The following is a 14,325-nucleotide window of genomic DNA, read 5'->3' on the forward strand; positions in this document are numbered from 1 at the left end:
TTGGTACCCAGCGGCGAAATCAGCGAAATTAAATCGCCAGCGAAAATTAGTTGATTTACAGTATGTGCTGATTTCAAGGTTACGATAAACAAGCACATAGAACCTAACCAGCACCCGATTCCGAATCCTACCAACCTTTTGTCTGAATTGTCTGGGGGGTCGGTCTTCTCAAAGCTAGATCTTAGTCAGGCTTATGCTCAGTTACCTTTGGATGAACAAAGCCAGTCTTATTGTGTTATCTCAACGCACAAGGGATTGTTTGCGTTTACTCGATTGCCTTTCGGTGTCAGTTCTGCTCCGTCTATTTTCCAGAAGACCATCGAACAGATCTTAAGTGGCATTCCTGGTGTCGTCCTCTACTTCGACGATATCTTGATTTCCGGCGAGTCACAACAAGATCATGATGACCGTCTCCGTACCGTTCTACAGAGCTTTCAACAAGCAGGCCTTCGTTTGAGCCGCGAGAAATGCGCCGTCTCTCAGCAGCAGGTTAGTTACCTTGGCTTCACTGTTAGTCAGCAAGGCATACAACCCACGAACAATAAGGTTCTTGCAATCATGAATGCCCCTAGGCCAACTGATGTTTCTGCTCTATGTTCTTTCCTGAGGTTCGTTAACTTCTTCGGGAGGTTCATCCCCAACTGCTCCACACTGCTAAGCCCTCCCAATTCTCTCATGAAGAAAGATGCTCCATTTGTGTAGTCTGACGATTGTGAAACCGCATTCTGCAAAGTCAAGCAGTTCCTTGCCACCACTCCGGTCATGGCTCACTATGACCCTACGGTCCCACTGGTGCTGGAGTGTGACGTGTCACCTACAGGTATCGGGGGCTGCCCTTGTGCACATCATGCCTCACCAATCTATCCGTCCTATTGTGTATGTGTCACAAGCACTGTCACAAGCCGAGAATCACTACAGTCAAATAGAGCGCGAAGTTCTTGCGATTGTCTTTGCTGTTCGTCGCCTTCACCAGTATCTGTATGGCCGGCGATTCATCCTTCGAACGGATCATAAGCCATTGGTTAAGAGCTTCGGACCACATGAATCCCTCGGCAAGACATCTGCGTCCCGTCTACAGCGCTGGGCCGTAATCTTGGCTGAATATGATTACACGATTGAACACTTGGCTGGCAAAGATAATGTTATTGCCGATTGTCTCTCTCGATTACCATTGCCCCTGGCTGCTTCTGAAGAACGTGCTGTTGTGCATGCAGTATCTAGCCATTCTTTTGATGCAGGTGAGTTAATACCCATTCGAAAGTAGTTTGACCCTACCCAGGCTGTATGGGTCCACAACGCCAGGCCGGGCAGTAAGCCCAAGTGGTTGGAAGGTATTGTTGAGAAGCGGCTAGGCCCAATTACCTATCTTGTGTCTGTGTGTGGTATGTTGCACCAAGTCCATATTGATCACCTTCGCGCCCATATGCCTACCTGTCTTGCTGACACTAGCACACCCCCATTGATGATTCTGAATCTAGTACTTGTTTGCCCGCTTCTACTAATCCACCTGCGTCATGTTCTCTGTCTCCGTCTGCTGCTTCTGTGCCTGTTAGCCCGGTTGTACCTGCTCATGCTACACCAGAGGTGTCTCATGCATCTGCCGAAACTACGGCTAAAATGCCTGCTGCTGTGCTTTTCCCTCCAAGTTCAGACACTGTAGCTGACTATGTCGCGGTCCCTGCATTATCTGTTGAGCCTGCTCTCACTTCTGCCTCCCGCTACCCTGCCTCCCGCTACCCTGCCTCCCGCTACCCTGCCTCCCGCTACCCTGCCTCCCGCTACCCTGCCTCCCGCTACCCTGCCTCCCGCTACCCTGCCTCCCGCTACCCTGCCTCCCGCTACCCTGCCTCCCGCTACCCTGTCTCCCGCTACCCTGTCTCCCGCTACCCTGTCTCCCGCTACCCTGTCTCCCGCTACCCTGTCTCCCGCTACCCTGTCTCCCGCTACCCTGTCTCCCGCTACCCTGTCTCCCGCTACCCTGTCTCCCGCTACCCTGTCTCCCGCTACCCTGTCTCCCGCTACCCTGTCTCCCGCTACCCTGTCTCCCGCTACCCTGTCTCCCGCTACCCTGTCTCCCGCTACCCTGTCTCCCGCTACCCTGTCTCCCGCTACCCTGTCTCCCGCTACCCTGTCTCCCGCTACCCTGTCTCCCGCTACCCTGTCTCCCGCTACCCTGTCTCCCGCTACCCTGTCTCCCGCTACCCTGTCTCCCGCTACCCTGTCTCCCGCTACCCTGTCTCCCGCTACCCTGTCTCCCGCTACCCTGCCTCCCGCTACCGTCTCCCGCTACCCTGTCTCCCGCTACAAACCTGTCAGAACTAGACGTGATCCAGACCAGTTGGATTTGTGAGTTGTTTGCCGCTGCAGTGCTCACATTATTATTATTATTATTTATTTTATTTTTCTTAAGGGGGAAGGATTGTTATAGACTGCATTTACATGCCGTCGCTGCATGCTGCTCTCTCACTGCCTCTTCGTACGATATTATCTCCATTCGCGCATGTCTACGGTATTCTCTCATCATGGCTGCTGGGCCTTACCTGGTTGCTCTGGGCATGCTCGGGCCATTCTCTTGCTTACCTTCGTAATGATAACTACCAACCATAATTACTCCTGGTGTTGCTTGTGACTGTCGTGTGCCACAAGCATGCAGTAACTAAGTGTAAGTTACAACAGTGGTGAGAAGGAGAGCTCCGTCATGCGAAATTACGCATCTATGAGCGACATCCACAGAACCTCGGTTGGCTGCCGCTCAGCCCGTTCAGGATGGCGATAGTTCTGTAATTCGTGCTCTGCTGACTCAGTCCGAGACCATGACCATGGTAGACTGTGTTTTGTACCGTGACACGTTGCCATCGCTTGCCCGCCAGTTAGTGGTTCCGGTGGTTTTGCGCCCCCAATTTTTGGCCTAGGCGCTTGCTGGTCAAACATCTGGCCATTTTGGTTCAGACCGCACATTGGCTCGGCTTCGTAAAGTCGCATACTGGCCGGGAATGTCGGTCGATGTCTCGGTGTTTTGTAAATGTTGTACAGTGTGCGAGCGTGGCAAAGATCCGCCTAGGGCTGCAAAAGCCCCGCTTGGCACTGTGCGTGTGGGTGCCCCGTTTGAGGTCATCGCCATGGATATCATGGGACCCCTACCTCTCACTGCTCGTGGTAATAAATATATCCTAGTGGTTGGGGACTATTTTTCTAAATGGGTTGAAATTTTCCCCTGCAGGACATGAGAGCTGAGACGGTGGCGGACCTTTTGGTCGAACGGGTATTTATGAAGTTTGGTGTCCCTAGCCAGTTGCACTCGGATCAGGGCCCAAATTTTGAGAGCCGTCTTATGTCATGCCTGTGTCAGTTGTTGGGGGTGTGTAAATCCTGCACGACCCCATACCGGCCTCAATCCAATGGCTTGGTAGAGCGGGCCAATCGCACTATTCAGGTGGCTCTCCGGGCGTACGTTGAGGGTGATCAGGCCTCGTGGGACAAACATCTTTCCCTGGTGCAATTTGCCTACAATACAGGGGTCCACCGCTCTACCGGGTTTACTCCCCATTTTGTCCTGTTTGGGAGGGAGGCCCGTCTACCCTTGCACTTGTTCTTACCTACACCTAATACCCCCGTGGAAGCCCCTTTGCCTGTGTACGTGTCCAATCTTCGGTCGTCTTTGGGTCGGGCTTTTGGCGTTGTACGTGACTGCCTCGGTGTAGCCCACAGAGTGGCTAAGGCAGCGTACGATCGCCGAACTAAACTACCCACGGTACAACCTGGGGACTGTGTTTGGCTCCATGCTGTTCCGCCCCCTGGGTCCAGCCCTAAGCTGTTCCGCCCCTGGACTGGCCCCTGGCAGGTGGAAGTGGTGAAGGGAGTTGTGTGTGCTATTGTCCGGGTGGGTCCTCCTCCTTCACCCCGACATGCTAAGCACCTGACTGTGCATGTGAATAGGTTGCGGGAGGTGCAGGGTAAGGTGGTTTTTCCCCCAGGGGTTCCAGCACGCCTGAAAGACCGGCGGTTGCCTCCGTGGGTGGGCCTGCTCTGTTTCTGCCGGCCCCATTTGCTAGGTCGGTCCCAGGGTTGGTTCAGCCCCCGGGTTACCTCCCCCATCTCCGATGGTTGCGCCCCCTGCTGGTGCTCAGGGTTCCCCTCCCTTGGTGGGTAGTCCCCCGGACACCCCGGCCCCGAGTCCTACTGATTCTCCTCACCTGGGTTCCTCTTCCTCACCGGGTAGTCCATTGGTGACCCCGACACAGAGCCCTCCGGTTTCTCCCACCCATCCTACTCCGCCCGGGACACCACGTCCTCGGCGGAGGTATGCCCTGCCCCCGGGTGGCTATGCTGCCCTTGAGGAGGGTCAGTTAGATCTCTCGTGGCGGGGTTGGTAATGTAAATATTGTATACCATGGATACTTCCAGTTGTTTTTTCTCTCCTCTTTTCTCTTTTTTCTTTCTTGCTCAGTGTTGGTGTTGGACCTAATAGTAATCGAGGAGTGGAAGTCGTTTTTCGATTCACTTCCCGAAGACCTGCGTCCGACTTCCCTTCTGACCGCTCTGTCGCCGGTGATGTCTGCAGCGCCAGTTGTGCCTCGTCGCCGACGGTTTCGCCGCTCTCACCGGAGGCGCCGGGCCCACCGAGCGGCTCAGCGTCGCGCCACCCTCGGTGCTCCGTCGCCGGCTGGTAGCGTGCCGGACAGTGCGCCTTCCCCTCCCACTGTGGGGTCGGAACTGGTCTCCCTCGTTGAGGTCCATTGTGATAACGAATTTGCATAATTTTTCCTCATTCTGTATTTTTTGTTCGTCGTTTCCTTTGGGTGAGTGGTGTCCTAGGTTGGTGCTGTTCTGGAAAAGATCCCTACAAGGATAGGACATAAACAGATGGAGCAGCTCGCCAGCCGGGGTCCTCTTTGAAACTGTTGCTTGCATATTCCTTCCTTGTTGCACAGTTTCGCGGGGCTCCCGGCTGGTGTCAACCCTCCTGGCCTACTCGTCACTTGCCCAAAGGTCTCGTCTGTGCCTCTTTTGTTTATATATTCGCCTATCTATGTTGTGCATATTTCATTTCTTTCTTCTTCCTGTCTTCTTCTCCTGTCTGTCTTCTCGTTTTGTTTTTCTTCTCTCCCATGCTCAGGAGAGGATGCATTTTTTTCATGAGGATGTATGTTGTCCCTGCCCTTTTGGAGGGTTTGTGCCCCTTTTGGCACGTGTGTGCTGGGTCCGCGTGGTCGGTGTGCGGACCGCGCGCGGACTGCGCAGGTTGAGCACGCCTGCACATTATTGTACGCATTCTTGTTGTTTGTTGCCTTCTCCTTGAGACTCTCTTTGGAGTAACGACAATAATCAGTCCTCTGAGTATCGTGTACGTGTGATGTAAGACTAAGAGAGTAATCGGAAGGGCTATCGTCGAGGCATAAAACCTCCCGACGACACTTCTATCAACGGAATTCTACAGTCAGTGATGTTGTGCAAAGCAGACCATGATGTCTGTTTGAATACACACACAGAATCAATAGTATTGTCTTTTAGGGGTCGGTAAAATGGTTTTTTTGTCGTCCCTGAAACGAACATAGTTCATTTGAGGGCAAGTGGTTTCAGCTAAAATCTCAAGTCGACTGACAATGTTCATACATATTTTAAATTAACATGCTATTTTCGTCGTCCAGCATAGCAAGCTGCATTCATTTTGGAGGGTGGGGAGGGGTCCGAGTACAAAGTGAACCATATTCACTTCAAGGACGACTAAAAACTATTACTCTGATCAATGTGATAGAAAACAACTGCTGAGATTGCTCAGTCCACTGTGTGTGGAAATCCTGAGCAGAATTTGTCACACACATATAGTGTTGAAACGATCGTATCTATAACAAACGAGCGATCAGTTTCACTAACGAGCAAGCTATCGAGCGAGCTAACGAGTTTCATTGATGTGGCAAATATGATTTTTTGAATAAAAAAATTTCTTAGTCCGATTTTTTCAGCTGGTTCAAATTATCACCGCCGGCATTTGGGGTTGCTGCTGCTTCACTTCGGACTGCTGTTTGGTGTCGAGATGTCTTTTCAGCGCCGTCGTCGAGTAGCCTTTGTAAGAATAGACCGCTTTGCAAAGATTGCAAGTAGCCCTGGTCTTCGCTGCATTGCGGGAGAAAACTTCCAAATGACTGAGCGAAACTTTCACTCGAATGGAGAGGTGACCGAAGAATATCCTGCGTCAGGTCAGCAGATGCGGAACAAGACATCAGTAGAGCCCACCAAAGCTGCAACGACAACTGAAACAACTCAAGTGTCGTGCAGGCATACAGTCACTGTAACTGCGAGTGATTTTCACTTTGCGCGGGACTGGACTCTCGATCGACCAGGGAGTCGTAATATATTTTACGACTCTCCGGTCGACATGTACTGCCATGTGTACGGAGTACGGTGTACAGTGTTCGTTAGTGCAAACGAGCTGGCCGCACAAACGAGCCGAGTTTCTGGCGAGCGAGCTAACGAGTATCCGGTGAGATCGTTTCAACACTACACACATACATAGAGTACGCCACTTGATGCTAGCAGAGCGGGGCACTTACGAGACACACAGATTGTGGGACGTGGCGCAGTGCAGGAGTGTTGACCTTCTGTGTTGGTTGATGGTTGGTAGGTAGTGCAATCAGACCCACTCATGACATTGGTGTATACCGGTATGTAGCTGACGTTGTTGTCATGCAAGACTTGCGATGTGTTCAGCAGTTTTGAGGCACAGCTGAGTTCCTGCCCGTCTGTAGACAATGTACGACCACCATATTGTTGATAGCACGTCTGGTTTGCATGATCTGCTGAGAATGAGATGCTATGGTATGTATACATGTGTGAGTCACACACTATAGAAGCTGCTTGTGTATCTACAGCCACAAACAACAGTAGAACGGATATACAATCATGTCGTCTCAGACAGTGCTATACTTTATGCAGAGTTATGGTTTCTGCCAAGAGATTTGTATAACACTTGTTCAAACCTGAGACACTTTATAAAACCCGTTGTACATAACTACATAAAGTGGTTAAGCAAAGACGAACTGTCGCAAAGTGTACGCTTCTCGTTGGCTGAGGATTCGAAAGAAACGAGAAGCAATGTTCTCTCAAAGTTCGAATATTTGCGAAGCTTGTTTTTTGCTAACTGTATTATTTTTGTTGTGGCACCCAGTGCAGGTTGACGTCACTGTAGTGACGTAATCGTTGTTGAACGAGCGCTGTCAAACAGCGCTTGCAATTTGTCTTGCAATGTAGCTGTCTGCAGCCGACCCTGCACTGTGGTTTTGCTGTTGCAAATGTGAAGTGTGAGAGAGAACCGAAAGTCAATATCTTACTAAAGTCCACGTTTCGCTTGGCTTCCCTCATTATGTGCTTTACATACCTTTGAGCGTCCAAGTTGAGTGGTCTGTTGCCTTGCGTCATCCAGTTGTAGTGAGACTGGTGTATCCAATGTTCTTACTAGTCTCATCATCATCATCATCATCATCATCATCCCGTAACGTTCTACATTCTTTGTAGCCAAGGGACACAGCTCGTGCACATCTTCGTGGCGAATCCCTTCCCCTCATTGGAACTTTCCGCACCTGAGCCTTCCAAGTTGGAAGGTTGTTGGTTTGCGCTTCGTAGATGTGTTAGAGCTAGGTGTCAGGTCGTCGAATGTCTCAATGTTCTTGTCAGTGTTGTGCCTTGTTGTCGCACTATCTGACTGTTAACCCTTTACCGTTTTAGGTATTTGTACAGCAAAAACCGACCGTCATTGTTCATGCCGTAACATTTTTATTTTTCACTTATATATTATTATTATTATTATTATTATGTACAAAATGGGGTGATTCTGAAAGTGAAAACCCTCAGGAATGCGATGCAACAACTTTCAAGTCCAGAAAACGAACACAGATTTCACTATTTAGCACTAATAATTATTTGGGTTTATTGCCGATCGGTCAAACTGTTGCAATATGCAATAAATCAGATCCTTGCACTGGAGTGGCTCCCTCAGGTAAGTGGATACCGGGTTCGTTCTCTGGGTGGAATGCAGGAGTGTTACCAGTCACAGCGGTGTCAGCATTGTCCCAAGTATTGCAAATATCGACTAGTGCAGGTTGCACCGCTGGCTGTATATAGTACCTGTGCACCACGACCTCTAACGTGACGACGACCTATTCCACGGCCGAATCCTCTCTCTCTGCCACGTCCCCCTTCCACCATTAGTGGCACTCATCTCAGCGACACTGTCGTTGTCTGTGACATCCATGTCACTCTCACTGGCGCTGCTTTCTCTCGCCATGTCATCGTCGCGGTCATCGTCAGAATAAATATTTTCAACAGGATTGTCTGGCTCCACAAACTCATCTTCGCTGGATGAGGCAGCAACAGAGTCGTCAGGAAGGGTCTCCAGAAGCGAAAGAGCTTGCTCCGCGTCCATGGCTTGCACAGCAGGGCAGACAGTCGTGAGGCCAGCTCAAGCAAAAGTCGAAATAATCTGCAGGCAATACCAAAAGTCGTAGGGTACGCACTTTTCCCAAAGCGCAAAAGTCGAAATAATCTGCAGGCAATACCAAAAGTCGCAGGGTACGCACTTTTCCCAAAGCGCATTTTTCAAGTCGCGATTTTTACGTTTTTTTATATTGCAACACAAAAAAAATTCTCGGCACCCTCTGCGCGTACATCTGGCTACCAGTAGGAAAAATCCCAGCTCTCTGCGGTGAACCAGTCCAGCGCTGTGCGCATAGAAGTCATCGACCGCGAGCGGTCGAAATTTGTACGTACAAACGGTAAAGGGTTAATTATCTCGTTACCTTGGTGGAGCTGCATCTGCGTCGTGATCCACAGAGGGTGGTGGCGTCCCTACAGCCATGGCTCATTGGAAAGATCATTTTATCAAATCAAGCTCTCCGTAACGTTTTCAGCACAATAAGCATGTCAGGGCTACTTCCATATCCTCTCCAAGCTTCCCTACGATGCCTCAGATTCCCACAACTTCATCTCACCCTTTCGTTCACCTCCTTTCTCAAACTCGACGGATTTACACGATTCAAAGTGCATTGGAAAGCAGAGATCCAAGCTCTCATTTCCCCACCCATTACACATGTACTGGGACCATGGGAGATCCAAAGGCACCTGAAGAGCCGCTCCATAAAAATCTGGTCGATCGCCAGAGAGCATATTTTCTAGTTTCTTCTTGTGTTGCATTCTTTCAAACTTTGCCCTATGGCAAAAAAACTTGGCATTTGGCCCCTTAGTATGCCTTACTAATCTGTAGAAAGGTCATGTCCACCCGCCGCTGGAACATGCCACCTCAGCCTGGTCCTACATGTATATCCTTACCAAAGCTGAACTGGAGCGTTGAGATAATTTTATCTTGAAAGGTAGCAGGGATGTTTTTGACGAGTAAGAAAGTAACCGTGATTAGATAGATATGAAACAAAATCACAATCAAGTGACCTCTGTGACCTTGAGTTCTTACATTTTTTTTCACAAATCTCCTCTTTAGTTACATTACATTGAATCTTCCTCCATGTCTGTGTTTTTGAGTCCCAGAAAACCGAACAAACTGAATGTTCTTAACTACTGTCATGTATGTGTTTTCCCCTCTGGTTTTCCACAAAGCCAGCATCGGCTATGGAACTGCTTACCGCCAGTTTTCACTTCTATAATCTGTCTCCCCGAATTCAAACATCCCCTCTTCCAGTACTTTTGCCCATACATTCACTACACTGATGGCATACCAGCCCCTGATTTTCGCAATCATTGGATGTGCTCCTTTGCTTTGTTTCCTTTCTTTGTAACTTTGTACTCTTCTCTAAACACATGACATTTCTTTTCAGTAGGAGATCCCATCGACATGCCTAGAGCACTATTCTCCACATATATTGAGTTCAGTAGAGAAAGGGTTATCACTTAAAAATCATTATTATAATCATGACCGTATGTCAGCAGCGCCTTTAAAGCCATGGCCTTATATTCGAAATACCACTGCTTTCCTAGCTATGTAGATGGAAAATGACTCACCCACTACGCCATGCCATAAAAGTCAAAGTCCACACAGAAACTTCAATCTAAATCCACCTGTTCACCCTTCCTCCTGGGCTGTAAGTTTGTTAGCATAGTACTTATTCCTACATTTTTTCAAAACATACGTCAAATGTCATTTCATTTATGAAGCCCATGGCTTTATACCTGAGACTGGCTTTATAATCGAATATAAGCCCATGGCTTTTTAACTGAGACTGGCTTTATAATCGAATATAAGTCCATGGCTTTTTAGCTGAGACTGGCTTTATAATCGAATATAAGTCCATGGCTTTATAACTGAGACTGGTTTTATAATCGAATATAAGTCCATGGCTTTATAACTGAGACTGGTTTTATAATCGAATATAAGTCTATGGCTTTATAACTGAGACTGGTTTTATAATCGAATATAAGTCCATGGCTTTATAACTGAGACTGGTTTTATAATCGAATATAAGTCCATGGCTTTATAACTGAGACTGGTTTTATAATCGAATATAAGTCCATGGCTTTATAACTGAGACTGGTTTTATAATCGAATATAAGTCCATGGCTTTATAACTGAGACTGGTTTTATAATCGAATATAAGTCCATGGCTTTATAACTGAGACTGGTTTTATAATCGAATATAAGTCCATGGCTTTATAACTGAGACTGGTTTTATAATCGAATATAAGTCCATGGCTTTATAACTGAGACTGGTTTTATAATCGAATATAAGTCCATGGCTTTATAACTGAGACTGGTTTTATAATCGAATATAAGTCCATGGCTTTATAACTGAGACTGGTTTTATAATCGAATATAAGTCCATGGCTTTATAACTGAGACTGGTTTTACAATCGAATATAAGTCCATGGCTTTATAACTGAGACTGGTTTTATAATCGAATATAAGTCCATGGCTTTATAACTGAGACTGGTTTTATAATCGAATATAAGTCCATGGTTTTATAACTGAGACTGGTTTTATAATCGAATATAAGTCCATGGTTTTATAACTGAGACTGGTTTTATAATCGAATACAAGTCCATGGTTTTATAACTGAGACTGGTTTTATAATCGAATATAAGTCCATGGTTTTATAACTGAGACTGGTTTTATAATCGAATATAAGTCCATGGTTTTATAACTGAGACTGGTTTTATAATCGAATATAAGTCCATGGTTTTATAACTGAGACTGGTTTTATAATCGAATATAAGTCCATGGTTTTATAATCGAATATAAGTCCATGGCTTTATAACTGAGACTGGTTTTATAATCGAATATAAGTCCATGGTTTTATAACTGAGACTGGTTTTATAATCGAATATAAGTCCATGGTTTTATAACTGAGACTGGTTTTATAATCGAATATAAGTCCATGGTTTTATAACTGAGACTGGTTTTATAATCGAATATAAGTCCATGGTTTTATAACTGAGACTGGTTTTATAATCGAATATAAGTCCATAGTTTTATAACTGAGACTGGTTTTATAATCGAATATAAGTCCATGGTTTTATAACTGAGACTGGTTTTATAATCGAATATAAGTCCATGGCTTTATAACTGAGACTGGTTTTATAATCGAATATAAGTCCATGGTTTTATAACTGAGACTGGTTTTATAATCGAATATAAGTCCATGGTTTTATAACTGAGACTGGTTTTATAATCGAATATAAGTCCATGGTTTTATAACTGAGACTGGTTTTATAATCGAATATAAGTCCATGGTTTTATAACTGAGACTGGTTTTATAATCGAATATAAGTCCATGGTTTTATAATCGAATATAAGTCCATGGCTTTATAACTGAGACTGGTTTTATAATCGAATATAAGTCCATGGTTTTATAACTGAGACTGGTTTTATAATCGAATATAAGTCCATGGTTTTATAACTGAGACTGGTTTTATAATCGAATATAAGTCCATGGTTTTATAACTGAGACTGGTTTTATAATCGAATATAAGTCCATGGTTTTATAACTGAGACTGGTTTTATAATCGAATATAAGTCCATGGTTTTATAACTGAGACTGGTTTTATAATCGAATATAAGTCCATGGTTTTATAACTGAGACTGGTTTTATAATCGAATATAAGTCCATGGTTTTATAACTGAGACTGGTTTTATAATCGAATATAAGTCCATGGTTTTATAACTGAGACTGGTTTTATAATCGAATATAAGTCCATGGTTTTATAACTGAGACTGGTTTTATAATCGAATATAAGTCCATGGCTTTATAACTGAGACTGGTTTTATAATCGAATATAAGTCCATGGCTTTATAACTGAGACTGGTTTTATAATCGAATATAAGTCCATGGCTTTATAACTGAGACTGGTTTTATAATCGAATATAAGTCCATGGCTTTATAACTGAGACTGGTTTTATAATCGAATATAAGTCCATGGCTTTATAACTGAGACTGGTTTTATAATCGAATATAAGTCCATGGCTTTATAACTGAGACTGGTTTTATAATCGAATATAAGTCCATGGCTTTATAACTGAGACTGGTTTTATAATCGAATATAAGTCCATGGTTTTATAACTGAGACTGGTTTTATAATCGAATATAAGTCCATGGTTTTATAACTGAGACTGGTTTTATAATCGAATATAAGTCCATGGTTTTATAACTGAGACTGGTTTTATAATCGAATATAAGTCCATGGTTTTATAACTGAGACTGGTTTTATAATCGAATATAAGTCCATGGTTTTATAACTGAGACTGGTTTTATAATCGAATATAAGTCCATGGTTTTATAACTGAGACTGGTTTTATAATCGAATATAAGTCCATGGTTTTATAATCGAATATAAGTCCATGGCTTTATAACTGAGACTGGTTTTATAATCGAATATAAGTCCATGGTTTTATAACTGAGACTGGTTTTATAATCGAATATAAGTCCATGGTTTTATAACTGAGACTGGTTTTATAATCGAATATAAGTCCATGGTTTTATAACTGAGACTGGTTTTATAATCGAATATAAGTCCATGGTTTTATAACTGAGACTGGTTTTATAATCGAATATAAGTCCATGGTTTTATAACTGAGACTGGTTTTATAATCGAATATAAGTCCATGGTTTTATAACTGAGACTGGTTTTATAATCGAATATAAGTCCATGGTTTTATAACTGAGACTGGTTTTATAATCGAATATAAGTCCATGGTTTTATAACTGAGACTGGTTTTATAATCGAATATAAGTCCATGGTTTTATAACTGAGACTGGTTTTATAATCGAATATAAGTCCATGGCTTTATAACTGAGACTGGTTTTATAATCGAATATAAGTCCATGGCTTTATAACTGAGACTGGTTTTATAATCGAATATAAGTCCATGGTTTTATAACTGAGACTGGTTTTATAATCGAATATAAGTCCATGGCTTTATAACTGAGACTGGTTTTATAATCGAATATAAGTCCATGGCTTTATAACTGAGACTGGTTTTATAATCGAATATAAGTCCATGGCTTTATAACTGAGACTGGTTTTATAATCGAATATAAGTCCATGGCTTTATAACTGAGACTGGTTTTATAATCGAATATAAGTCCATGGCTTTATAACTGAGACTGGTTTTATAATCGAATATAAGTCCATGGTTTTATAACTGAGACTGGTTTTATAATCGAATATAAGTCCATGGCTTTATAACTGAGACTGGTTTTATAATCGAATATAAGTCCATGGCTTTATAACTGAGACTGGTTTTATAATCGAATATAAGTCCATGGCTTTATAACTGAGACTGGTTTTATAATCGAATATAAGTCCATGGCTTTATAACTGAGACTGGTTTTATAATCGAATATAAGTCCATGGTTTTATAACTGAGACTGGTTTTATAATCGAATATAAGTCCATGGTTTTATAACTGAGACTGGTTTTATAATCGAATATAAGTCCATGGTTTTATAACTGAGACTGGTTTTATAATCGAATATAAGTCCATGGTTTTATAACTGAGACTGGTTTTATAATCGAATATAAGTCCATGGCTTTATAACTGAGACTGGTTTTATAATCGAATATAAGTCCATGGCTTTATAACTGAGACTGGTTTTATAATCGAATATAAGTCCATGGCTTTATAACTGAGACTGGTTTTATAATCGAATATAAGTCCATGGCTTTATAACTGAGACTGGTTTTATAATCGAATATAAGTCCATGGTTTTATAACTGAGACTGGTTTTATAATCGAATATAAGTCCATGGTTTTATAACTGAGACTGGTTTTATAATCGAATATAAGTCCATGGTTTTATAACTGAGACTGGTTTTATAATCGAATAT

At 44.0% G+C, this 14,325-nt stretch overlaps 1 protein-coding gene across 1 annotated transcript in view; it reads right to left on the reverse strand.

The window, feature by feature from the left end:
• The window catches only part of LOC135816228 (uncharacterized), a 66,863-nt gene that overhangs the window by 35,287 nt on the left and 17,251 nt on the right, over positions 1-14,325 (reverse strand). Inside the window, exon 3 of the mRNA XM_065329635.1 lies at positions 6,552-6,863. Coding sequence (XP_065185707.1) covers positions 6,552-6,863 — 312 coding nt within the window. The remainder of the gene's footprint in view (positions 1-6,551; positions 6,864-14,325) is intronic.

Source organism: Sycon ciliatum, chromosome 4, assembly GCF_964019385.1.
Source record: "Sycon ciliatum chromosome 4, ocSycCili1.1, whole genome shotgun sequence".
Lineage (NCBI taxonomy): Eukaryota > Metazoa > Porifera > Calcarea > Leucosolenida > Sycettidae > Sycon > Sycon ciliatum.